The sequence below is a fragment of the Bidens hawaiensis genome, unplaced genomic scaffold (genome assembly GCF_021521415.1).
Source record: "Bidens hawaiensis isolate Kalapana, Puna unplaced genomic scaffold, B.hawaiensis_p1.1 tig00012635_1, whole genome shotgun sequence".
Lineage (NCBI taxonomy): Eukaryota > Viridiplantae > Streptophyta > Magnoliopsida > Asterales > Asteraceae > Bidens > Bidens hawaiensis.
In genome coordinates, this window is record NW_027492041.1 from 670,874 (window position 1) to 695,199 (window position 24,326).

At 36.4% G+C, this 24,326-nt stretch overlaps 2 protein-coding genes across 2 annotated transcripts; both read left to right on the top strand.

Moving 5' to 3' along the window:
• The first annotated feature begins 6,731 nt into the window (after positions 1-6,731).
• Positions 6,732-7,827, top strand: LOC143541674 (ATP-dependent DNA helicase RRM3-like). The gene is made up of 3 exons (XM_077034440.1): positions 6,732-6,840; positions 6,934-7,128; positions 7,244-7,827. The coding sequence occupies exons 1-3, from the start codon at positions 6,732-6,734 to the stop codon at positions 7,825-7,827; spliced, it is 888 nt and encodes a 295-aa protein (XP_076890555.1).
• Positions 7,828-9,401: 1,574 nt separating this feature from the next.
• LOC143541678 (putative prolyl 4-hydroxylase 3) lies at positions 9,402-17,448 on the top strand. The gene is made up of 7 exons (XM_077034443.1): positions 9,402-9,601; positions 13,431-13,527; positions 14,237-14,334; positions 14,522-14,619; positions 15,300-15,429; positions 16,353-16,540; positions 17,297-17,448. Exons 1-7 carry the CDS (start codon positions 9,402-9,404, stop codon positions 17,368-17,370), a joined length of 885 nt encoding a protein of 294 aa, XP_076890558.1. The 3' UTR covers positions 17,371-17,448.
• The last annotated feature ends 6,878 nt before the right edge of the window (positions 17,449-24,326 follow it).

Consider the following 24,326-nt stretch of genomic DNA (forward strand, 5'->3'; position numbering starts at 1 on the left):
CTTGAAGGAGTCGAACCAGACTCATTCGATCGAACCAGTCGATCGAATCAGTCCATTCGATCGAATGCGTAGATCGAACAAGTCCAGTCGACCGAATAGGGAAGCAACCGAATGGTCTTCAACTCATTCGATCGAATGAGTTTTGTATTCGATCGAATGAGTGTTGTATTCGATCGAACGTGTTCCTGTTTGATCGAACGTGTTGTATTCGATCGAACGTGTTGTATTCGATCGAACGTGTTCCTATTCGATCGAACGTGTTCCTATTCGATCGAATCAAGCCAGAACCAAGTTGTTTCCAAGTTCGCCTAAGGTTTAACTTCGCCTGAAGCGAAGTTCGTTTTTTAAAATGAATTAAAAACCTAATGGGAAATGTGTTAAGGCAGTTATTGAAAACGGGTAGTAGTAGTTAATTGATATGTGTAAATATTATACAGTTAGCCGAGCCCAGTTAAAGAAAGGAATTACAATCAACGGAGAACGTAACCGTATTCAGGTGAGTTTCTAGCCCCCTTATGTGTTATGTTTTCGGGGCTGTGTGCATACTCAATATGTTTGTTAATACACTTATCCTACGAGATAAGTGTATGCCTTATGTGAATGATATGATATGTATGAATGATTGCTTGATGTTACGTGAACGATCTTCGGATATTGCACGTACTGTCAGGTTGTAACGCCAGGTGTAAGGTAAGTATGATATGTATGTTTACGTGTATGAACGTGATAAAGATAATAAAAGAAAGAAATGATAATGTATGGTTGTATGGTAACGAAGAGGGAACCGAGCCCTAATAATACTCGAGGAAAGAGGGTACCGAGCCCTAATAATACTCGAGGAAGGAGGGTACCGAGCCCTAATAATACTCGAGGAAAGAGGGTACCGAGCCCTAATAATACTCGAGGAAGGAGGGTACCGAGCCCTAATAATACTCGAGGAAAGAGGGTACCGAGCCCTAATAATACTCGAGGAAGGAGGGTACCGAGCCCTAATAATACTCGAGGAATGTAGGGCGTAATGCTCTTTATAACGTAAGATATGACAGTAAGTTAATACAGTATGAAAGTATGAAAGTATGAATGAAAGAACATTATGTTATGTGAATGGTATGATTATGTGATTATCTAGAACTCACTCAGCGTAGCTGACTTTTAGTATGCACGCAGGTGAGTAGAATGAGGCAGCTCGCTTGAGGGGACACATGGCACTGAACGAGAGTCTGGCATCTGAAGACTTATGATGTTTTAATTTAATGCTTTAATGTTGAAAGACAAAGAATGTTTTGAGACAAGTTATGAATTATGCAAAGTTTTATGAAAGTTTTATATTCCGCGTAAATGTTTTAATTAACTCTGATATTTAGAACTGTGTTTATGAGTAAATCCAACGCGAAAGTAGGGCTTCCGGTAACGGGGCCTTACAAGTTGGTATCAGAGCCAGGTTCGAGAGATTTAAGCATCCTACATGCTTAGACTCGAACAGAGTATGAGATATAAGTAAGAAAGGAAAGAAGATGCCAGTTCAAGAATGCCATGTGTTGCTCAAGCAAGAACAGTAAAGGTAAGGTGTATGATTAAATGATATATGTTAATGAGAAAAGAAAGATATGTGAACGTCAGGGATAGGAATAATTGATTGTTTGATTTGACAAACTGCTTAAGTAGAACCGGCAAAAATAGACTCATAAAGGGAAGTGTATAGGACACGGAAAGTAACGTGATCAGCTAATCACAACTGGCCACTGTTATTACCTGTTAGCCTTGCTATCCTTGTACTAAATAGTTCCTTGAGTGATGATGTTTGTGTTTTCCATTTAAGGATACTAATGGCTGGAGCAAGAAGGTTTGTTGGAAAGGGAGGTCACACTGGACGTCCTCTTGGATTACGCGTTGTCCGAAAACCTTCTGAAGAACTAGTTACTACCTCGAGAAAGGAGAAAAGTGAAACTTTGCAAGGACCAAGCAGCGATGAAGGATATCAGCTGGATCCTGCTGTTCGATTTGCCATTTCCTACGCTGTAGCTGCTACAGAGAAGAAATTTCGTACTGACAGGTCTGCTGAAAACCATGCAAGGGCCACTTTGAAGGCAGGAAAGGACAGTGAGAGTGGTGATGATGAAAAGGGAGGAGCGAAAGGAACCAAAAGATCTGTAGATGTCGTGGAGTATGCTGGGAAAAAGATACCAAGGGTCGCGGGAAGGGAAACGTGCAAAGTGTGCGGGAAGATGCACCTAGGTGAATGCAAGGCTGGTCCAAATCAGTGCTACCGATGTGGGAAGAAGGGACACATAACTCGTGATTGCACCGAGGACCAGAAATGTTATAAGTGTGGTAAGTCGGGTCACTTTGCTAGGGATTGTGGGGAAACAAGAACGGTGGGGGGAGAGAAGGAAAAGAAATGGGCTACCTCTACTAAGCGGTCTGGCGTGATGGTGACAACAACTGATGAGAGGAAGGCCAAGGGTGGGAACAAGGATACATGTGAGACATGTGGGCGAGTGCACCAGGGAGAATGCAAGACTGGGACAGACAGGTGCTATCGGTGTGGAAAGAGTGGGCATTATTCTCGAGAATGCCCTGATCGTCCAAAGTGCTTCAAATGCGGAAAAGCTGACCACATGGCTAGGGATTGCAAGGAATCAGGGGCGGTAGGTGCGAAAGGATGAAGACTTTGGGAAACTGCAGAGAGGAACACCTGATGAAGGAATAATTGCTCATGCAATGGTTCTATTAAATTACATTTGCTTAAGAACTTGTTTTGTGTTAAGGTTTAAAACTTATGTTTATCTGTGGTGTGTAATTATTTTGAGTTTGGTTAAGAATGATTATTATGTTATGGTGAAATGTTGATTTAGACAATAGTGTTAAAAGTACTAATCGAAACCCTTAGAAGGATGAGATGAGTCTTGGTGCATCGAGGGTCTCATGGACAAGCTACCTTAAATAGCTAAAACACATGACCACCATTCGATGACTGCAAAGCCGGAAGTAAGAAGGGTAACTCAGAAAGCGAAGGCGATTCAATAAAGCGTGTAAATATAAGAAGTTTTCCTTTTATAGGGAATAAGTTAGGTTTCGGGGACGAAACCTCTTTAAGGAGGGAAGACTTGTAACATCCCGAAATTTTTATAATGATAAATAAAAGAAAGTTATGTTTAGTAATTTCACGTTTTAGTTATTTAATGTCGAGTAAGGAACGGGTCTTGGGCTTAGTTATTTTATGAACTCGGCCTGTCTCGACCCGTAGGAAGCCAACCGAGCCTAACCAAACCCGTAGTATATAAACGAAAGTTCTTGACACTTTCACCATTTTCACCAACTCCCTTTCACTCCCACACCCAAACACTCTCAATTCTAGAGAGAGAAACTAGAGAGAGAAAGTTCTCGAATCACAAATCCGAGTCCACAATCTTGTTCCTAATCGTTTTTGGTAAGTCCCTCTTGAAAATCATCCGTTTTCATAACCATTTTCGACCTCAAATCGAGCAAAAACTCCCGTTTTTGTAACTTGAGTTTTCGGGTCAAAAACCGCCTTGTTTTGGTGTCAAAATGCAAGCTTGTGTGTTTAAAAGTACAAGGAATCGATAGCCCTTTCAATCCCGAGCATTTCCATGTCAAAAACGTCGATTTTGGGTCAAAAATCTGGAAAATCTGGAAAACCCGTGGGTTTCTCCGTCGCCAGCTTGAAGGAGTCGAACCAGACTCATTCGATCGAACCAGTCGATCGAATCAGTCCATTCGATCGAATGCGTAGATCGAACAAGTCCAGTCGACCGAATAGGGAAGCAACCGAATGGTCTTCAACTCATTCGATCGAATGAGTTTTGTATTCGATCGAATGAGTGTTGTATTCGATCGAACGTGTTCCTATTCGATCGAACGTGTTCCTGTTTGATCGAACGTGTTGTATTCGATCGAACGTGTTGTATTCGATCGAACGTGTTCCTATTCGATCGAACGTGTTCCTATTCGATCGAATCAAGCCAGAACCAAGTTGTTTCCAAGTTCGCCTAAGGTTTAACTTCGCCTGAAGCGAAGTTCGTTTTTTAAAATGAATTAAAAACCTAATGGGAAATGTGTTAAGGCAGTTATTGAAAACGGGTAGTAGTAGTTAATTGATATGTGTAAATATTATACAGTTAGCCGAGCCCAGTTAAAGAAAGGAATTACAATCAACGGAGAACGTAACCGTATTCAGGTGAGTTTCTAGCCCCCTTATGTGTTATGTTTTCGGGGCTGTGTGCATACTCAATATGTTTGTTAATACACTTATCCTACGAGATAAGTGTATGCCTTATGTGAATGATATGATATGTATGAATGATTGCTTGATGTTACGTGAACGATCTTCGGATATTGCACGTACTGTCAGGTTGTAACGCCAGGTGTAAGGTAAGTATGATATGTATGTTTACGTGTATGAACGTGATAAAGATAATAAAAGAAAGAAATGATAATGTATGGTTGTATGGTAACGAAGAGGGAACCGAGCCCTAATAATACTCGAGGAAAGAGGGTACCGAGCCCTAATAATACTCGAGGAAGGAGGGTACCGAGCCCTAATAATACTCGAGGAAAGAGGGTACCGAGCCCTAATAATACTCGAGGAAGGAGGGTACCGAGCCCTAATAATACTCGAGGAAAGAGGGTACCGAGCCCTAATAATACTCGAGGAAGGAGGGTACCGAGCCCTAATAATACTCGAGGAATGTAGGGCGTAATGCTCTTTATAACGTAAGATATGACAGTAAGTTAATACAGTATGAAAGTATGAAAGTATGAATGAAAGAACATTATGTTATGTGAATGGTATGATTATGTGATTATCTAGAACTCACTCAGCGTAGCTGACTTTTAGTATGCACGCAGGTGAGTAGAATGAGGCAGCTCGCTTGAGGGGACACATGGCACTGAACGAGAGTCTGGCATCTGAAGACTTATGATGTTTTAATTTAATGCTTTAATGTTGAAAGACAAAGAATGTTTTGAGACAAGTTATGAATTATGCAAAGTTTTATGAAAGTTTTATATTCCGCGTAAATGTTTTAATTAACTCTGATATTTAGAACTGTGTTTATGAGTAAATCCAACGCGAAAGTAGGGCTTCCGGTAACGGGGCCTTACAGTATGTATATTATAATTAATCATTTATTTGTGTTAGAGTTATTTTTTCATGTTTTGGTCAATTATGTAAGACCATATATATAGATTACGTTCATGTTTTTCGGGTATGAATTAAAAGTATATGTTTCATCTAGTTTGTAATTTAGATTCTTTCTACTTACTCGTTTCCAATGACACCATAGTTCCGTGTTTTATTATGTTCCTCGCCTCGACCCGACCCGAATAACGACCGACCCGAAAAAATTTGTAAACCGAAAAAATTGGGACCCCATTGACAAAAAATCCTGGGTCCGCCACTGGTTACATCATCATTTTATTATTCACCAATTTTTACATTCTTATTAGTTTATAACAAACTAGATTATTATTCGCCCATTTTACATATGCATATCTATTTTTTTTATTTACTATTTATTTACATGTTTTTAACTTATTTTCACAACTTTTTTATATGACAATATTTTTTATACTTAATTTTGGTCTTATGTTTCATCTTTTTAGTTATGTATACCGTCGAGTTTCAAAAACGTGGCTTGCCTCATGCTCATCTATGCTTATTTATGAATGCCAATCACAAGCTTCCAACAGTCTACTATGTTGATCTATTCATTTCTGTTGAAATACCAGACAAAAATGCTGATCCAGAATTGTATCATCTTGTAAAGGAGTTTATGATTCATGGTCCTTGTGGAATTGAAAATATCAACTGTCCATGCATGGTTGATAGAAAGTGATCTAAAAACTTCCCAAAAAAATTCCGTGAATTTACAAGCATAGACAGTGAAGGTTATCTTGTATATAGAAGGCGTGATGATGGACGTTTTGTTGACAAGTCAAATGTCAAGTTAGATAACAGAAGTGTTGTTCCGAATAACAAAACACTTTTAAAAAGATATCAAGCTCACATCAATGTGGAGTGGTGCAATCAGGCTGGTTCAATCAAATATTTGTTTAAATATATAAACAAAGGCCAAGATAGGGCTTCTATTTGTTTTGTACCAAACAATCAACAACATGACGTTAAGAATCAGTAGATGAAATAAAGAGTACTATAGCTGCAGATACATATCTACATGCGAAGCGTCATGGAAAATTTTCTCTTATGACATTCATTATAGGAATCCTTCGGTCATTAGGCTTCCTTTTCATCTTCCAGGACAACAACAGGTTATTTATGAAAACTCTGATGTTATAGATGATGTCTTGGATAAACCTTCAGTGGCTACCTCAATGTGTTTTAGAATGGATGAACTCCAATCAGACTTACCCAGAAGCACGTAAACTAAGTTATGTTGAATTTCCTACACAGTTTGTCTGGAAGATCGATAAACGCAAGTGGGAAAGAAGGAAAAAAAGGTTTTCAATTGGTAGAATTTATGCTGTTTCTCCCTCTCTTGGTGAAGTGTATTATTTAAGAATTTTGTTGAACAAAATAAAAGGTCCAACAACATTCGATGAAATTAAAACATTCAATAATGTAGTATACCCTACATTTAGAGATGCATGTTACGCATATGGCCTTTTGGATGATGACAATGAATACGTTGAAGCAATTTCAGAAGCAAGTTTCTCAGGCACTGGTTATTATTTGAAGTTTATTCGCTACAATGTTAATGTTTGAAAGTATGTCTAGTCCTGAAGTTGTATGGGAAAGAACGTGGACTTACCTATCAGATGACATTCTCTATAACGAACGTCTTCTTTTAAAGCATCCAGGTACCAACAATTCTATTTTTTTTACAATTTATTGTTATAGTTAAAAATTGGTATATTTATTTCATGTTTAACATTTTGACCAACACTTTTCAGGTTTAGTACTAAATGAACAACAGATTAAGAACCTTACATTGTTCGAGCTTGAAAAGTTTCTACTTAGAAATAACTCCAGTCTAAAAAGGTTTTCAAGCATGCCTTTTCCCGATGATGATTCTATATCTTCCGCAAACAATCTTCTACTTAGTGAGGAACATGCATACAACAAGCAAGTTTTAGGTGAAGAGTTTGGTAACCTTTTTTCTTTACTAACTGATGAACAAAGAGTTATATATGAAGAAATCATCACAGCAGTTGGTAACAAAAAAAAGAGGAGTCTTTTTTGTTTATGGTTACGGTGGGACAGGAAAAACTTTTCTTTGGAATACCTTATCTGCATCTGTAAGATATGAAGGAAAGGTTGTTTTAAGTGTTACTTCAAGTGGAATTACGTCTCTACTACTATCAGGAGGTAGAACCGCACATTCCTGGTTTCACATTCCTATAAATTTAGTTGAGGATTTATTTTGTTACATAAAGCCAGATAGTGATCTTGCACGTTTATTACATGAAACATCGCTCATTATTTGGGATGAAGCACCAATAGTACATAAACATGGATTTGAAGCTTTGGATAGATCATTAAAAGATATATTTGCATCTGAATTACCACTTAGTGGAAATGTTATAGTTTTTGGAGGAGATTTTCGACAAATACTACCTGTTGTCCTTGGTGGAAGCAGACAACAGATTGTAAATGCCTCTTTAAGTTTGTCTTACATTTGGAGACACTGCAAGGTCCTCATACTGACAAAGAACTTGAGGTTGTCTGCTTCAAACGACTTATTTGATATAGAACAAACAAGTGTGTTTGCAAATTGGCTTTTGGATATAGGGGAAGGTAATCTTGGTGGTCAAGATACAGGTGAGGCAATTATAGAAATACCATAATACATTCTCATCAAAGATTCAGAAGACCCTATTTTGGACCTGATAGACTTTGTCTATCCATCTATTCTACATAATTTCAAAAGGCAAATTTTCTTTCATGAAAGAGCAATAATTGCTCCAAAAAATGATGTTGTTCAAGAAATTAACGACCGGTTGCTCTCATTATTTCCTAGAGATGAAAGAGAATATCTAGGTTCAGATAGTATATGCCCAACATAAATGATTAATGAGAATTTAGATGAAAGTTTATGCTCACCCGATATTCTTAATGGAATTAAAGCTTCAGGTTTGCCAAACCACAGATTAATATTAAAAATAGGTATTCCAGTTATGCTTCTTAGAAATATTGATCAGAAAAGTGGCTTGTGTAACGGAACTAGATTAAAGGTGGTCATTGGGAAATCGTATTATACAAGTAGAAATTATATCCGGAAGTAACATTGGAGATCGCCATTATCTTCCAAGAATTACTTTGATACCTACTGGCAAAAAACTTCACATTAAACTACAAAGAAGACAACTCCCTCTTGTCGTATGTTTTGAAATGACCATAAACAAAAGTTAAGGACAATCACTATCAAGAGTTGGTTTGTTTTTGAAGAAACCTGTCTTTACACATAGTAGTTGTATGTTGCATTATCAAGAGTTACAAGACGAGACGGCATTAAAGTTGTCATTCTAAATGATGATGTTAATCTTTCAAATACAACATCAAATGTTGTATGCAAAGAAGTGTTTAGAAATTTGTAATCAATTTGTTAATATTTTTTTCAAATTTTATGTCATATTTAACTTAGTTATTTACATGTATGAAAAATTAGAATTTATTAGATGACATTTTTTAAACATACATAACAAAAACAACTAAAATCTTTTCACTATATTTCAAGACTTTGCACCAGCTATAAGAATTGGACCCATAAGTAATCCATATCCATCAAGTTCTGAAATTGTATTTCAAAAACTATAATCATTTTAGAACTTTTAAAAATCTTCTCATGAGGTAATTACAATTGACTAGCGTAATCTCTCATTTCTTTCTTCTCATAACATATATACTTTGAAAATTAATGTACTAACATGTATTTTATATTTTATCTGATACACGGGCACATAGCCTAGTAATAATAATAAGAGAAAATTACTATTTGCGTCCCTGTGGTTTTAAGGCGGAGGCACAATGAGTCCCTGAAAAATATTTGAACTGGTTGAGTCCCTGTGGTTTTAAAAATAAACCATTTGAGTCCCTGCCGCTACTTAACTTTCAGGGTAAATTTTCATTTTACTGAAACCACAGGGACTTAAATTGTTCATTTATGAAACCATAGGGACTCAAAGTGTTTGTTTATGAAACAACGGGGACTCAAATAGTTCAAAAATGTTTTCGAACGCTCGTTGTGTCTCCGCTCTAAAACCTCAATGCGCAAACTTAACAATAAAGGTACAAATCCGCCATTTCAACCATTGCCAGCTGTCCATTCCTTTTATAAACCCAAATCCCTGAGCTTCATTTCTCCAAGTCCTGCAAAATCAAAGACTCAAAACCCTAACAATTACAAATCACTGCAACAGCAATGCGTAAGGGAAGAACCTTATTAGGCCGCCATCACCACCACCACGGCAAGCGATCGTCAACAGTAGCCTTGATGCTATCAATGCTGTTGATGCTCACAATCGTTCTACTCGTGCTTCTTTCCTTAGGCATCTTCTCGCTTCCGGTCGGATCGGACGACGGTGACCATCGCATCACGTTCAAGCGGAAACGCTTGCTTGTGTAAGTGAACGAACGAACCTAGGGTTTCATTTGTTGCTTCATTTAGCTGGACTATTGGATCTGATATACTCAAATTAGGTTATTGAATTTACACAATGTACTAGTTTCGGAACATGCATATCTTCCATTTCCATGTAGAGTTTAAGCTCGAGCTCTTTTTCTAAAGCTTGAGCTTGGATTTGGTTAATATGCGATTGAGACGTGGAGGGGAAGGTTGATTCAGGTTGGATTTTGTTATATGATATTTGAAGTTAACCTAGGTAGTTGGAAACTCAATTAGGTGAGTGCAGAAACGATGATGATTTGTGATCTCTGGTTTATATAAATTGGATCTTATAATGGAATTAGATTTTATAATTTGAAATGTACTAGGTTTGACATCAGAATTTAAGGTGCATATCTTGAAAATATGACTCACAAGCCGAGATCCAGCTTAAAAAAGAGAGTTTGAAACGAGCTGAACTTTTTTTTTTTAAAATGCACAAGAGCTCGAGCTCGGCTTGTTTCGTGCTCTGTTTTTTAAAGCTCAAGCTCGGATGGCTTTATTATTTTTTAATTAATTTAATATGTATTTAATTATTTTTGTATGTTTTGAGAAAGCCTTAACAGCCCTAAGTTTGGCTCAAGCTCGCATGAAGTACCTTAAACGAGCCAAAGCTTGGCTCGAGCTCGACTATGCAGTGTGAAATTAATACATTGAAGTTCAAAACAGTTAAAACTTAGAGGGTACACTAGCCTCGTTAAGGTTCTACGAGCCTAAAGTATCTTCCCTTACAAGGCTCGCGCTCGGGTTTGATTGGGTTAATATGTGTTTTGAGACATGGATGAAGGTTGATGTAGCTAAGATTTTGTTATTTGATGCTTGAATTTGACGTCGGTAACTTGAATTAGGTCGATTGATTTCTGGCATATAAATTGGATCTAATATCGTATAGTGAATTTAGGTTTACTTTGAACATTGGAGTTTTAGAATGTACTAGTTTTGATATCAAAATTCAAGTTGCATGCCATCTATATATGATAAATCACTAGGGTTGTAGCGAAGCCCGAGCTCAACTAGGCTCTAGCTCGCCCGTTCTGACTTACAAGCTATGCCGTCAATATCAGTGCTATAGTGGTTATTGGATCTCTAGCAGAATATCGGTAAGAATATCGGTACAGGTAATGCTGACCGATATTTGACCAATATATCACCGATTTTTCCGATATCAGTTTTTTATGTCTTAATTTTCAATTTTTAGTGTTTAATGTTAGTGTTTTAAGTCTTAAATCAGTTCCTACTTGCTACAATTGTTACTGCTTTGTAAGTTGTATGAGGTTAATTTGTTAATGGTAGAGTATGCTGAATTGCTAGTGTTAAATTTCTATATATAAAAATTCCGCATCATATTGAAATTACCGATATCCCACTGCGATAACCGATATCTCAAATATTGGTCCTTGACCGCTATCCGATATTTTCCTGCATTAACTGCATAGCTTACGTGAGCTCAAGCTTGGCTTACGAGCCATTTTTATTAAGCTCGATCTTGGCTCAGGCACGGGTTGTATATTATTTAATTTAATACATATTATATTTCTTTTATATATTTTGAGAAAGCCTTAACGAGCATAAGCTGAGCTCGTGTGTAGTACCTTAAACAATCCAAAGCTCTGCTATGCCGGTGAAGTTAATACATAGAAGTTCAAAACAGTTAAAACTTAAAAGGTACACTAGGCTAGAACCCAGGCTTGATAACTAAACCCTCTTTATTTGAGGGTCGGGCCCGATAAGTCTCGGCTCGTTTCTAGCTTTTTATTGTGTGAATCTAGGGTTTGATTAGGTTGATATGTGGATGAAGGTTGATTTAGGTGATTTTGTTATTTGATAGTTGAATATAACGTAGGTAGTTTGCAAGGTATTGAAATTTGAATTAGGTCAATAGCAGAAACTTGTTAATGATTTGTGATATCTGGCATATAAATTGGATCTTAGTTCTTATATTGAAAACAGTTTTGAAGTTTATAGGAAATTAGGTGTACTTCAAACATTGTAATTTTCAAATGCACTAGGTTTGGAATCAATATTCAAGGTGCAAATCTTTCATATATAATATAACATAGTGTGTTCAAATCCAATGTGTTTGGGATTTTCAGATTGCAATAATAGAAGGTCACATATGGATCAGAAGAGTGGTAGATAATCCAAAACAATTGAGCTGGATGCAATTGCATTGCAAATGAACCGACGTTCAGTGAACCGTTTTGTGGGAAGTTCATTTAAGTTTGTTTAGTTAGTAAAATGAACAAACATGAACACATGTCTCCTTCGTTCATTAATGTTCGTGAATGTTCATTTAAGTTCGTTCATTTAAATCCATTTATGTTCTTTGTTTACTTTCATTTATGCTCGTGTGTTCACGTTTGTTTACGTTCACTAATATATTCATTTAAGTTTTTTTAGGCCTGTTAATAGTTAGTCTTGTTTTAATTATTTTTTAGGCTTATTACAACAGATTGTTGTTCACTTTTACTTTTAACTGGTTTTTAGCTAAGTTGTGCTCATTGATCTATGCCTGTTTTGTTTGTTTGTTTTATGTTCATGAACCGTTCGCTTATACTGTTAACGAACGAACAAAAATGAACATGAACATGTTCATACTTATGCTGTTAACGAATGAACGAAAACGAACACGGACATGCTTATTTTTTAAACGAACGAACACGAACAAGAAAACGCTCGTTTGATTGTTTGTGTCTGATCATTTTTTCGGTTAAAGTTTAAACGAACGAATGCGGACATGTTCCATTTGTGTTCATTTACAGGCTTTCTTTGCGTATCTGCTACAGTGGTGTTAAATTATGTTCCTTACATCTCTGTAATGAGTAGATAAATGCACTTCAAAATAACAGCACAGATTGGGGTTTTTGTTCACAAAGATCATCATTGTTTAATCCATGATTAATATAATTTAGGCAGGTAGACAGTTACATCTTAATCATAGTTATCAAATGCGTTAGGCGCACCCAAGGCGCAAAGGCCTCTCCAAGGGCCTAGGCGCTAGGCGGAAAAAAAGCGTGGGCCTCAAAAAAAAAGCGCGCTTAAATAAAAAAAATTCAAATATATTTTGTAATGGAAAATACCACTTTTTTCAAATTCCAATATATTTCAAGCAATGATCCTCTGACATAAACTACCAAAATCATCTAAAATCCCAAAATAACCAACATATATCATCAAAGCAAGACAGTTTATTAAAAAACGAATGATCTGAGCATTTTCAATCAAAAGTAATGACAGTTTATTCAACAACAATCTAAATTAAATTAAAGTTTAAAAACATGTTAACATGTTGCATGATGCCAATTAGTAAATAAAACACACTAAATTATACTTTTAATTATGAAAAGGATGCATCTTCAAATAATTAAAATTAAAAAATATGAGAAATTGAGAATCAATCACAAGCTCTGTTAATCGTGTTTTTTTAATTATGTTAACCCAGTTAATTTTAGGTAAATTGTTTAGATGGGTTAAGTGATAAAGTCAAATAAAATCAAATAAAATCAAGCAGAAAAATGAAAATCAAATAAAATCAAGCAGAAAATTAAGCAAGGGCCGACTTTTCTCCTAAATTAGCACCTGTAGTTATGGAAGGTGGTGAACCACCGCTTCGCTAAAAAAAACTCCTTGGCGGCCAGGCGCTGCGATTTTAATAACTATTCTTAATATTATATAAGAAATATGTTAAGTGTCTAAATATGCATCATGCCTTAGTAGTGTTGTTATATAAAACCGCTATCTTCCCATTCATGCAATATCACTAAACTTGATTGGTCTGAAATGCAGTGGTGACATTGACGGCAATGAGACTGGAAAAAGAGGAGATCAGTGGACCGAGATCCTTTCTTGGGAGCCTAGAGCATTTCTTTATCACAATTTTTTGGTGAGTAGCTGTTTCATATACATCGTTTCTTTTTTTACTGGATAGTTTCTATGATATTTAGCATATATACTATATCTAATAATGGCCTTGTGAACATGTTCTTGTTCGTTTGTTTACGTTTGTTTAACCTTAACTGAACAAACGATCGAACACTGATAATAAAACGAACGAGGTTTTCTTGTTTGTGTTTGTTTGTTAAGAAAATGAGTTTGCTTGTGCGCATTTATGTTCGTTCATTAATAGCATAAGCGAACGGTTTACAAACATAAAACAAACCAACATAACTGAGCGAACACCAACTAAATGTTAATATGAACATAGTATGTTGGGTCTAAAAATTTATTAAAACTAGACTAAATAGCAATGGACCTAAAAACATTTGATGAATATGCAAACAGTCGAACTTAAACGAAATTAAAGTATCGAACATAAATGAACGTAACAAGAAATGTGTTCAAGTTGGTTCGTTTTAATCAAATGAAAAAAAAAGTTTGTTTGCTTATTAAATAAGCAAACATAAATGAACTTCCTGCTAAAAGGCTCACAAACAGCTCACTGAAAGGCTGGGTTGTTTACAGGCCTAAAAACCACTATATTTGGCTTTTATAAATGGCACCTGTATGTTGTGCTTTACTGAGCTTATATATTTATTTCTTTTAGGAATACGCATGAACATTATATCTGACTCTTGGTTTGTATTGTAAAACAGTCAAATGAAGAGTGTGATTACTTAATAAATCTTGCTAAACCTCACATGGCAAAATCAACAGTTGTTGATAGCAAGACTGGTCAGAGTAGAGATAGCAGGTTTGTGCTCTCAATTTTCTCGTATTTAATCCTAATACAACTGGGAGGCGATGTGTACTCCATGGTACAACATCAATAGCCTATGTTGCAAATCACCTCTCATTACAGTTGGGCTATCTTAATGTGGTAGACTCATCTTTCTTGTATCTTGATAGCAACTTCACAATATTATGTCTGTATTTTTTAGAGTGCGTACAAGCTCAGGAACATTTTTGAGTAGAGGAAGGGATAAAATTGTACGGAATATAGAGAAAAGAATTGCCGACTACACATTCATCCCTGTAGGTATGGAGTATTAACATCACATTGTTTTATACCAACCTTTTTTTTTGTTTAAATTAAATATCATCAATACATCAACAATATCTTATATGATAGCTTTTATATTCGTTAAAGCTTTTTTAGACCTACTACAGTTTAGACTAGTTTTTATTTATCTTTAGCTCGAAAATACATCAACAATATCTTATATGATAGCTTTTATATTCACTAAAGCTTTTTAGACTTACTACAGTTTAGACTAGTTTTTATTTATGTTTAGCTCGAAAAATTGATGTCCACATTTACTTTTTAACTGGAGTTCAATTGGTTATATTCGTTCATCTATTTTCAGTTATGTTTGTTCGTTTATGTTTTCGATCTATTCGTTTATACTGTTAACAAACGAACATAAACGAGAATGTACACGCAAACTTTTTTAACGAACAAATGTGAACAAGAAAACGCCTACATTTATCTGCTTGTGTTTGATTGTTTGCTCGGTTAAAGTTAAACAAACGAACATGAACATGACCTGTTCATTCGCTTCGTTTACAGAGCTATTTTTCTAAACTTGTGTCTTCTATTATCTGCTTATCAATCTTTAAACAGTCCAAATGGCAATATCTGATTGTTAGATGTTTAAAAGATGTTACTTTAATTTTCTTAAGTGGATTATACTGACTAATGTTTTTATAAATTAACAGAACATGGAGAAGGACTACAAATTCTCCATTATGAAGAAGGTCAAAAGTATGAACCTCATTTTGACTACTTTCTTGATGAGTTCAACACCAAAAATGGAGGCCAACGAATAGCTACAGTTCTTATGTATCTGTAAGTATCATGCATTCATATTATTCATGTTACATCTGCCTTTTGAAGGTGCATATGTAGTATACAGGCGTTAGATGTAATTATAAAAAGTTAAAAGGAACTATATTGTTACATATTATAATCAGGGGTGCACATGAAATTGAAAAAACGAACCCAAACAAAAACTGACGCTTGGTTTTATGTTTTTGTAAAAGCTGAACTTTCGGTTCGGTATCTGTTGAACCAAATTTATGGATTTTCATGCTTTATTTTGATTTGCAAGTAATTTATAAGAATTTAATAACTAAGGATACCCAAATATTTTTGTCCAAATGTATTATAGGGTTTGGATCTCTTCAGAACTCCAAAAGGCTTAAGAACTTCTAAAACTCCCAACAAGCAGTATTAATTTAATTTTTTATTCTTATATTCAATTTCATTTTAGGGTAGTTTTGTCATATGTAATTTTCTGATTACATATATGTAATCACACGTTTACATATGTGTAATAATTAAATTACATATATGTTTAATAACCAATTTACATATATGTAATCATAAATTTACATATAATAAATTATAAGACTACTCTCTGTATTAAATACATAAAATAAATAAATAAAATGATTGGTTGCTAACTGCTAAGAGTTCTTAAATTATTTGGCCGTTATGAAATGTTCCTGATTAATGTATAATCATTTAACAAAAAGATTTAGGTCCAAATTCATGATTTTGGGCCAATTTTTTAAATCAATAGTTTCAAGCGCAAATGGTAAAACGCAAACCGAGGCTAAAAACCCGAAACCTAGTGGTTTTTAAAAACTTAAAAACCGACCAATGCACACCCCTAGTTATAATCTTGCTTTTGAATTATGTGATATAGGAGGTTGTATGCATTAGACATAAAATAAATAAATATATATTTTTTATTTTATTAATTTCAGGTCTGACGTGGAGGAAGGTGGAGAAACCGTTTTCCCTGCTGCAAAGGGAAATTTCAGCTCTAAACCAGAGTGGAATAATGCATCTGAGTGTGCTAAAAAGGGTCTCTATGTGAAACCGAAAATGGGTGACGCATTACTTTTTTGGAGCATGAGGCCCGATGCAACACTGGATCCAAGTAGTCTGCATGGTATGTTCCTGTGGACTTTACATTCAGCCATGTTTATTATCTTATAAGAAATAAAATAAAGGGTTTTCGTTGGTGTGGAAAATAGGTAATGGCATGGGTTCGGTTTAGATCTGTAAAAGATGAACTGAACATTCTGTGGACCGTACGGTGGAAAGTTTGTCTGTGTTCTTTATTTAGTAGACAAACGAACATTAATAGATTCTTTGTTCATTTAGTTATAAACGAATTAACACAAACACGCCTCATTTGTTCATTTACGTTTGTTTATGCATGTTAGTTTGCTTGCATATACATTAATATTTTTTCGGTCCATTACAATTTATTATAGTTGTGTGAAATTAATATGTATTATATATTACCAACTACAATTAGTCTGGTTTTATTAATATTTTTAGGTCCAATGGTGCTAGTTCATCAATGTTAGCTCTTGTTAACTTGTGTTTGTTTATGTCCATGAACCGTTCGTTCATTTAACGAACTAACATAAACGAACACGAACACTCTAATATTCTTAACAGACAAACACGAATGAGAAACTCTGTTCATACATTGTTCATGTTGGTTAAAGTTAAAACAAATTAACGAGAACATGCACCGTTCATGTTTGTTCGTTCGTTTACATGTCTAGTTGAGTTGAACCAACACACTTTTGGTTATATAATCTTATTTTGTTTTGAATAATTAATTACCTTGTCAAATATGATTAGAAAAGTTATATGATTGCAAGAATAATCTTATCATTTTGATTTATTCCAGGTGGTTGTTCTGTGATTAAAGGAAATAAATGGTCATCTACAAAATGGATGCATGTTGAAGAATACAAGATATAAGTTTGTCAAAAGGTATGTTTACTTTTTATATCATTCGTAAATTACCTAATTGCCCTCACGTTTATTTTCTTCATTTTTCAGCACAATACATTAATGCAAGCTGAACCATTGGTGGTGGTTTACAGGTACAGAGTGTAGCATACAAATCATTATTAAGTAGTTAAGTAAATATGGCGTTTTCCTCCGCTCTTCATAAATCAAACCGAGCCACATGTCGTGAAGGTGATGATCCTAGCGCCACAAGAAATTTGATTAAATATACCAAAAACCGTGATCAGTTATGAGCATATAGCCAAATTTAGTGATTTTTTGAAGTTTATTTTTAGGTTTGTGGAATTACATTTGTAAAATGTCATGTGTCTTCTAATTCATGTGTCCTGTAATTTTTTTGAATAGCCATTGGCTTAAGTCACAGTATTTGGTAATTGGTAGCGATGCTTACAGTTTGGTTCAGCCGGTTTTGACAGGATTTCTTGTTCGAACCGGTAATTATGGTTTTTAGAGAAACTATAACCTGTTAAAGCGGTTCGGTTGGGGCTGGTTCTTTACATGGAATTGCAAGATTACTAAAAGACAAGTCAACTAGTGAAATGATAACACTTGAAAAAATCCAAATGTTTTACCTTATTAAGGCCTGAATTTGAAAAAAAAAATGTTTTAATAATATCCTGGCTGGTTCCAAACTGTATACCAAGCCATGTTAGTTTCAACCTGACTGAATGGACTGATCTAGTTCAATTTGGACGGTTTGGTTGGTTTTAACGTTTTTAAGCGTACCTACTATCTTACGATAGGTTTTAGGTTTGATTTAAAGCTATTTACTCGATTCAGAACATTGATGTTCGCAGTTATTTTGGTAAATGAATTGGCTCATGAGTAACTAACTATTGTTTCTGGACTGGCAATAAGCGCGGTTCATGTTAAACATTTCATGACTAAATGTGGATGAAGTTGGTTGGATAAGGTTAGCCCAAAATGGAAATGTTGAAACATGCTGAAATTCGTCTAATTTTTCTATGTAAATGGTTAAATTTAAGACGGATCTACTATGGTGGTTGTCTGTATCTTCCTTTTAAATGGATAAATTTTTAAAGTGTAAACATAAGAAAAATTTACTGATGAGAATTGATGACATTGCACAATTTAGTGGGTCTAATATTGATTGCTCAAATTTAGAAACGAGGTTAATCACCTTTCATATTCATCTTGCTCTGTGTCGAGTTACACGCAGTCATTAAACTTTTTTCAATTTACTACTAATCAATCATCTAGGGTTTTACTAGACGCATTTTTCGGTGATTATAAGATCAATTTTGGTTCACATTTTATGTTTATAACACAATATTTTGTATAATAGAATAGAACTCTTGTTAGTAAGTAGTAACAAACAAACAATTGAATAAATAAAACCAGTAAAAGACCATAAATATAAAGATACTAGTAAGACCAAACCCAATACAATGCATTTAGTTTGCACTTGTGACATGGATAGTGAGTTGGAGGAGAGAGACAAGAGAGAGAGAGTGTGTTGAAAAATCCTTAGCTAAGTGTATGTATTTGGGATGCAGTGAGGGAGAATGAGAGAGAAAGTGATGAAAGAGAATGTGTGAAAGGAAAAAGAAATGGTATAGTAGATGATGTGGCATGCATTTACATATTTTGCATTGGTGATGGTCTAAAGGAAGTGAAATAGTCAACAGCGATCTATACCGATCCACCCAAATAAGTTTGTTTTAACATCCTCGATGACCTTCCAATGAAGAGGCTTTATTTTGTTAAGCACTCACTCGTTTCGAGCTTTTCAAAGGAACTAAGAAGTCAAGTAAATGGGGGCTAAAATGTAGCTTTTTCCTAAGCGTTGTGATCAAAGCACCATTCGATGAGAGAATAATAGATGCTAACAGATTAACAGTCGTTTTCCTAAGCAAATCCCATATATGTTATCAATATTAATCTTAACGGTATGTTATAATCATAATTAAGCTTAGTTTCATATTTGATTACTTTGTTTATAAACACATTTAAACATTTAAATTATAACCTAGTTAGTTATAAAATACACATTGAGATTGCCAAATACATTTATTTTTGACAAAATTACAAATTTTGTCCTTTAAACATATGCGATTTATGGATCAGGTCCTTTAAAATGTTTTTTTGCAGGCGGTGTCCTTTACGTGGAATGTTTATTTGATTTTTGTCCTTTTGGCTAACACCCATCCATTTTCGCCGTTAAGTGGTTGCACGTGAGAAACATGTGAGGGGTTCTTTTGTCTTTTCACCTATCCCTGCAACATGTCAGGCTCATCTCCCTCATCTCTCCATCTCTCAAATTAGGGCTCAATTCATAGATCTAAATTAGGGTTCGATGCCAAGATCAAATATTAGGGCTCAATCGAGGATGATGTATTGTGTTTGTGGCAAGCAAGCTGTTGATCGAACATCATGGACTGACAGAAATCCTGGTCGACGATTCTTTTCTTGTCCCGACATGGTAAGCCCTTAAATTGTTTTCAGTTTTCTTTGAATCGTATAATATTTATCTTCCTCCTTTTATCCAGACATCAGATTGTCCATTTCTTGGATGGCGTGACCCTCCAATGTGTGAAAGGGTAATGGAGATAATCCCTGGTTTGTTGAGATCTAAGAACAAAGCTGAAGAAAGTCTGGAGAAAAGTAAAGAAGACGTAAGGAAAATGAAGAAGAAGCTGATAATGAGCTGGATCTTTTTTAGTGCAATTGTATTTGCAATGAAAATGATATGATGTCTTTGATCTTCTTAGGTTGTTCTTATGTTCCGAATGTCTTTGATCTTCTTAGGTTGTTCTTATGTTCCGAATGTAGTTTGGGTTAATGTAGTTTGGATCTTCTTAGGTTGGCAATGATGTCTTTTGAATGTAATTTAGAAGTAAGAATATGATGTCTTTTGAATGTAATTTGAATGGTGAGAATGAATGTAATTTGCAATGTAAACTAGTGATAGTTTCATACATCAATTACCAATAAGAAAAAGTTGTGACATCTGACCCGATCCGACCCGACCCAGGTACCCGTTTCTCTGACCCGATCTCTTTCTTTTATGATTTAATATTTATTTATACTTATATTTTACTTTCAATAATAATAATATACTTTTCCCTCCCGCCTCTTTCTCTCTCTTTCTTTCCGCCGTTCCGTCCCTCTCCTCTCTTTCCGCCTTCTTTTCCCTCTTGTCGCCGTCCCGCCCTTAAGCCTTGAACCCTTTCCTTAACTCTTTGCTTGTCCTTTGGTTCTTCCCGCATAAGGATGTCTGCAGCTCCACGCGCCAGACTCCTTACATGGAAGCCTGCGTGAAGACATCTTGTTCCTGCGATGCGTGAAGAGAACTCTTCTCGCAGCGCGCTAAGAATGCATGTTCTTCCCGCAATGCGCTAAGAATGAATGTTCTTCCCGCAATGCGCTTAGAATTCTAGTTCTTCACGCAGCACGCTAAGGATTTGTGATTCTTCCCGCAGTGCGCTAAGGATTGTTGTGCCAGCCTTCGCGCTCGCGCACTCAGCCTTCCCGCGCTTAACCCTTGTATCTTCTGTTTATTCTAGCCGTTTGCTTTTGTCATGTCTTTTCTTCTGAGCTGTTGACCTAACCTATCTAATGTCTGAATAGTTACTTTCGGCGCAGCATGCGTACCAACCCCATTGGTTGGTAGAAAAAGTGACTGACATTATCTTTTGAGATCTGCTTTTCCATGCTTTAACCAGTAACTTTATCTGTCCTCTCCCATGCCTTTTTACTGTTCCCTGTCAGCCTTTTTCTCTTTTTCCTTGCTGCCATATCTTTTGATATCTTTTGCTTTTGGAATCTTTTGCTTTTTGAGATCTTTTCCCCTTTTTCTAGGGATTGTGTTCCCTAGGGTTTCCCTATAAAAAATAATGTTAATTTCCTAACACTACACACACAAAGCACTTAATCTCTCTTATTCTCTCTTGCTCCTTGCTCTCTCTGCCGTCCTCCTCTCTGCCTCCGTCTTCCTCCCTGTTCTGCCATGCTTTTCCGGTAATATATATATATATATAATAATTTACTTATGCTAACTTATAATCAAGACTTAACCCAATCATTAAAACAATAATCTTGTTTATAGGTTAACTTGTGCTTGTTTAAAGTTGGTTCTTGCTTTATCTATCATCGCATCTTTATCAAGTGAGTAATCTCGTATCTAATCCCTTTTTATTTTTAACGTTTTGGGATGTTCATGTGTTCGTACAAACTTAGAGTCAAACTTGTTTATGAACTTTAGTCGCGCAGTATCCCATGTGTTGAGGACGTTTACTTGGCTGTTTATTTGTATGTGTGTATCATTAACCGCTTTGTTCGGCCTATTCCGAAGTTTTCATGGATCCATTAGATGAACACGGGAGACCTATCGTTTACGGTTTTCTTTGTTTACACTTGCACAGATGTTTTCTCGTTTTTGTGCTCAATTGGGAGCACGGATTGAACTATGAACTATGAGCTATGATCTATTTAGGCTTGATCACAATCTGATTGCACCCTTGTTAAACACCAGACATACACGTGTTGCGCGCAGATTTATTGCTATCTATGTATTGTATTAAACTTGATTTCTCACCAACACGCAAGTGTTTGACGTTTATTTTAACACATGTTCAGGTTTGCAGTAGTTGTTTTGGAGCTTGTGGACACATAGGAAGTTTTCTTTATTTTGGACCTAGATTAAAATGTATCAAGACAAGTTATTGCTGTTCGAATATTATGATTTATAATATATTGATTATGTTGGTTTATTTATATCTTATGTATACGTTGCGCATGCGTGAATGAATGTATTTATTAAATATTGACACCCAATAGTGTCACGAGTAATGAAACAATATGTGGCGCCCCGATGTATAATCCGCCTTTGGTCGGGGTGTTACAGATTGGTATCAGAGCTCGTTGACTTTAGGATAGGTGGTTAGACGTAACGGCCTAGAATACCTAAGAGTCCCTTCTCGCGCATGAGAGAAATCTCATGTTTGCGCGCTTATTGTTAATTACTCGTTATTTATGAATATGCTCGCGCTTGCGCAGTATATGATTTTATGTTTTATTCCGCGATATTTCGATTTTTGTGAATTTCGATTTTTATTGATTTTACTTACATATTCGTTTGTTGGGATTGAAAATCCGAAAAGTCATGGTGATACATGAGTAGTTGATTTTCAATTTCCATTTACGATTATGTTCTGAGGTTGGAGACTTGAAAAGTCATGGTGATACATGAATTGTCGACCTCCAATACTCATTTTCTTGTATGTTTTATATTGAGGATTGAAAAGTCATGGTGATACATGAATCGTCAATCTCCAATACTCGTTTGCTCGTATATTTTAAATTGGGAATTCGGAAAGTCATGGTGATACATGAATTGTCGATTCTTGATTCGAATTTGTTACCTTAATTAAGTCTGCATTTAAAGTCATTTATTTTACTTTAACTTTTGACAGTAACTGACTCCGTGAAACCAAGCTTTTCGAGGTTATACTTTGCGCTAAAACCAAGATATTAACTAAAATTAAAACTTTTATAGAATGCCTCCGCTATCTCGCCGATTTCAGAGAAGAGAAGCCTCGCGCATGCGTAGACAGCAACGTTCCCAGGAAATGGCCGCCGCGATAGCCCAAGCCTTGAGCCAAAACAACACCTCGAGTTATAACATTAAGTCCTTTAACGCGGGTAACCCTCCAAAGTTCACAGGTCTTGAAGGAGCCACCGTGATGCTCCAATGGCTCGAAAAGATTGAAAACACTTTCCTTCACACCCAATGCCCCTCAGACAGACGAACCCTATATGCTTCCAGTGTCCTGGAATCCAGAGCGCTTACATGGTGGAATGGAGTAGCTCATGCGCGTGGCGCAGAGGCTGCTTCTAGCATGACATGGGAGGAATTCAAGGAGATTCTTACGCGAGAATTCTGCCCTCCCAACGAAATTAAGCGCCTGGAGGAGGAATTTTGGAATCTTAAGCAATACAGCGGTGAAGCGCGCGAGTACGCGACGCGCTTCCACGAGCTAAGCTTACTGGTCCCTCACCTTGTTACCCTTCCCGCCGAGCCATAGAGAAATTCCTTGGGGGTCTCCCCATGGAAATTCAAGATTCTGTATGGGCCAGAAACCCAGTAACCCTCTCTGACGCCATTGAGTTGGCCGCTGTGCTCAGCGACAACCATGTCAGAGCAGGAACCCTGTTCCTGCGGGGAGCTGAGAAAACCAAACCCACCAAGACTGTCCCTGAACCAACAGAAACCAAACCTGAACCCTCAAACCGTAACAACCTCAAGCGCAGGCGCAAGGCCTATGCGCTTACCAACCCGCCCATTGCCCAGCAACCCATTTATCAACCCCCAGTTTATGCGCCTAACCCTCTAACAGCTTACCCAACACCTCCTGTAGTCCATAACTATGCCTTAACCAATCCCGCACTCCCTGCCCCGCCACCTAAGAAACCTTACACAGGAAATCAACCCTTTTGCCCAACCTGTAGACTTCACCACCCAACCCAAACCCCGTGTCGTCAATGTAACCGATGTGGCCGCGTTGGTCACTCTGCTGAGTTCTGTAAAATCCTTCCCGCCAACCCAATTGCGCCAACACCACCAGTCTACCCGCAGAACCCACAATCAATCTACCAAAACCCACGACCCAGATCGTGCTTTAACTGCGGTGATCCCAGTCATTTCCGGAACGCGTGCCCGAGACTACAAGTGCAAATCACACAAGCGAATCCGGTGAACCAGATTTCAAACCAAGTGACGCGTGGACGAGCTTTTAACATAACCGCGCACCAAGCGCAAGCGAATAATGACGTAGTTAATGGTACATTTTTGCTTAACGGATTTTATGCTTCTATACTTTTTGATACTGGCGCCGATCGAAGTTTTATCTCTCGCGCCTTCGAGCAGAAGCTTGCGCGACCGC

What these genes read in the sequence shown, in the direction of transcription:
- LOC143541674 (XM_077034440.1), top strand. Translation starts at nt 6,732, where the DNA reads ATGTTAATGTTTGAAAGTATGTCTAGTCCTGAAGTTGTATGGGAAAGA. An exon ending in TCTTCTTTTAAAGCATCCAG is followed by an intron (nt 6,841 to 6,933) that starts GTACCAACAATT and finishes AACACTTTTCAG; the next exon opens with GTTTAGTACTAAATGAACAA. An exon ending in AGTTTTAGGTGAAGAGTTTG is followed by an intron (nt 7,129 to 7,243) that starts GTAACCTTTTTT and finishes ACGGTGGGACAG; the next exon opens with GAAAAACTTTTCTTTGGAAT.
- LOC143541678 (XM_077034443.1), top strand. Translation starts at nt 9,402, where the DNA reads ATGCGTAAGGGAAGAACCTTATTAGGCCGCCATCACCACCACCACGGC. An exon ending in GGTCAGAGTAGAGATAGCAG is followed by an intron (nt 14,335 to 14,521) that starts GTTTGTGCTCTC and finishes TGTATTTTTTAG; the next exon opens with AGTGCGTACAAGCTCAGGAA. An exon ending in GCTACAGTTCTTATGTATCT is followed by an intron (nt 15,430 to 16,352) that starts GTAAGTATCATG and finishes TATTAATTTCAG; the next exon opens with GTCTGACGTGGAGGAAGGTG.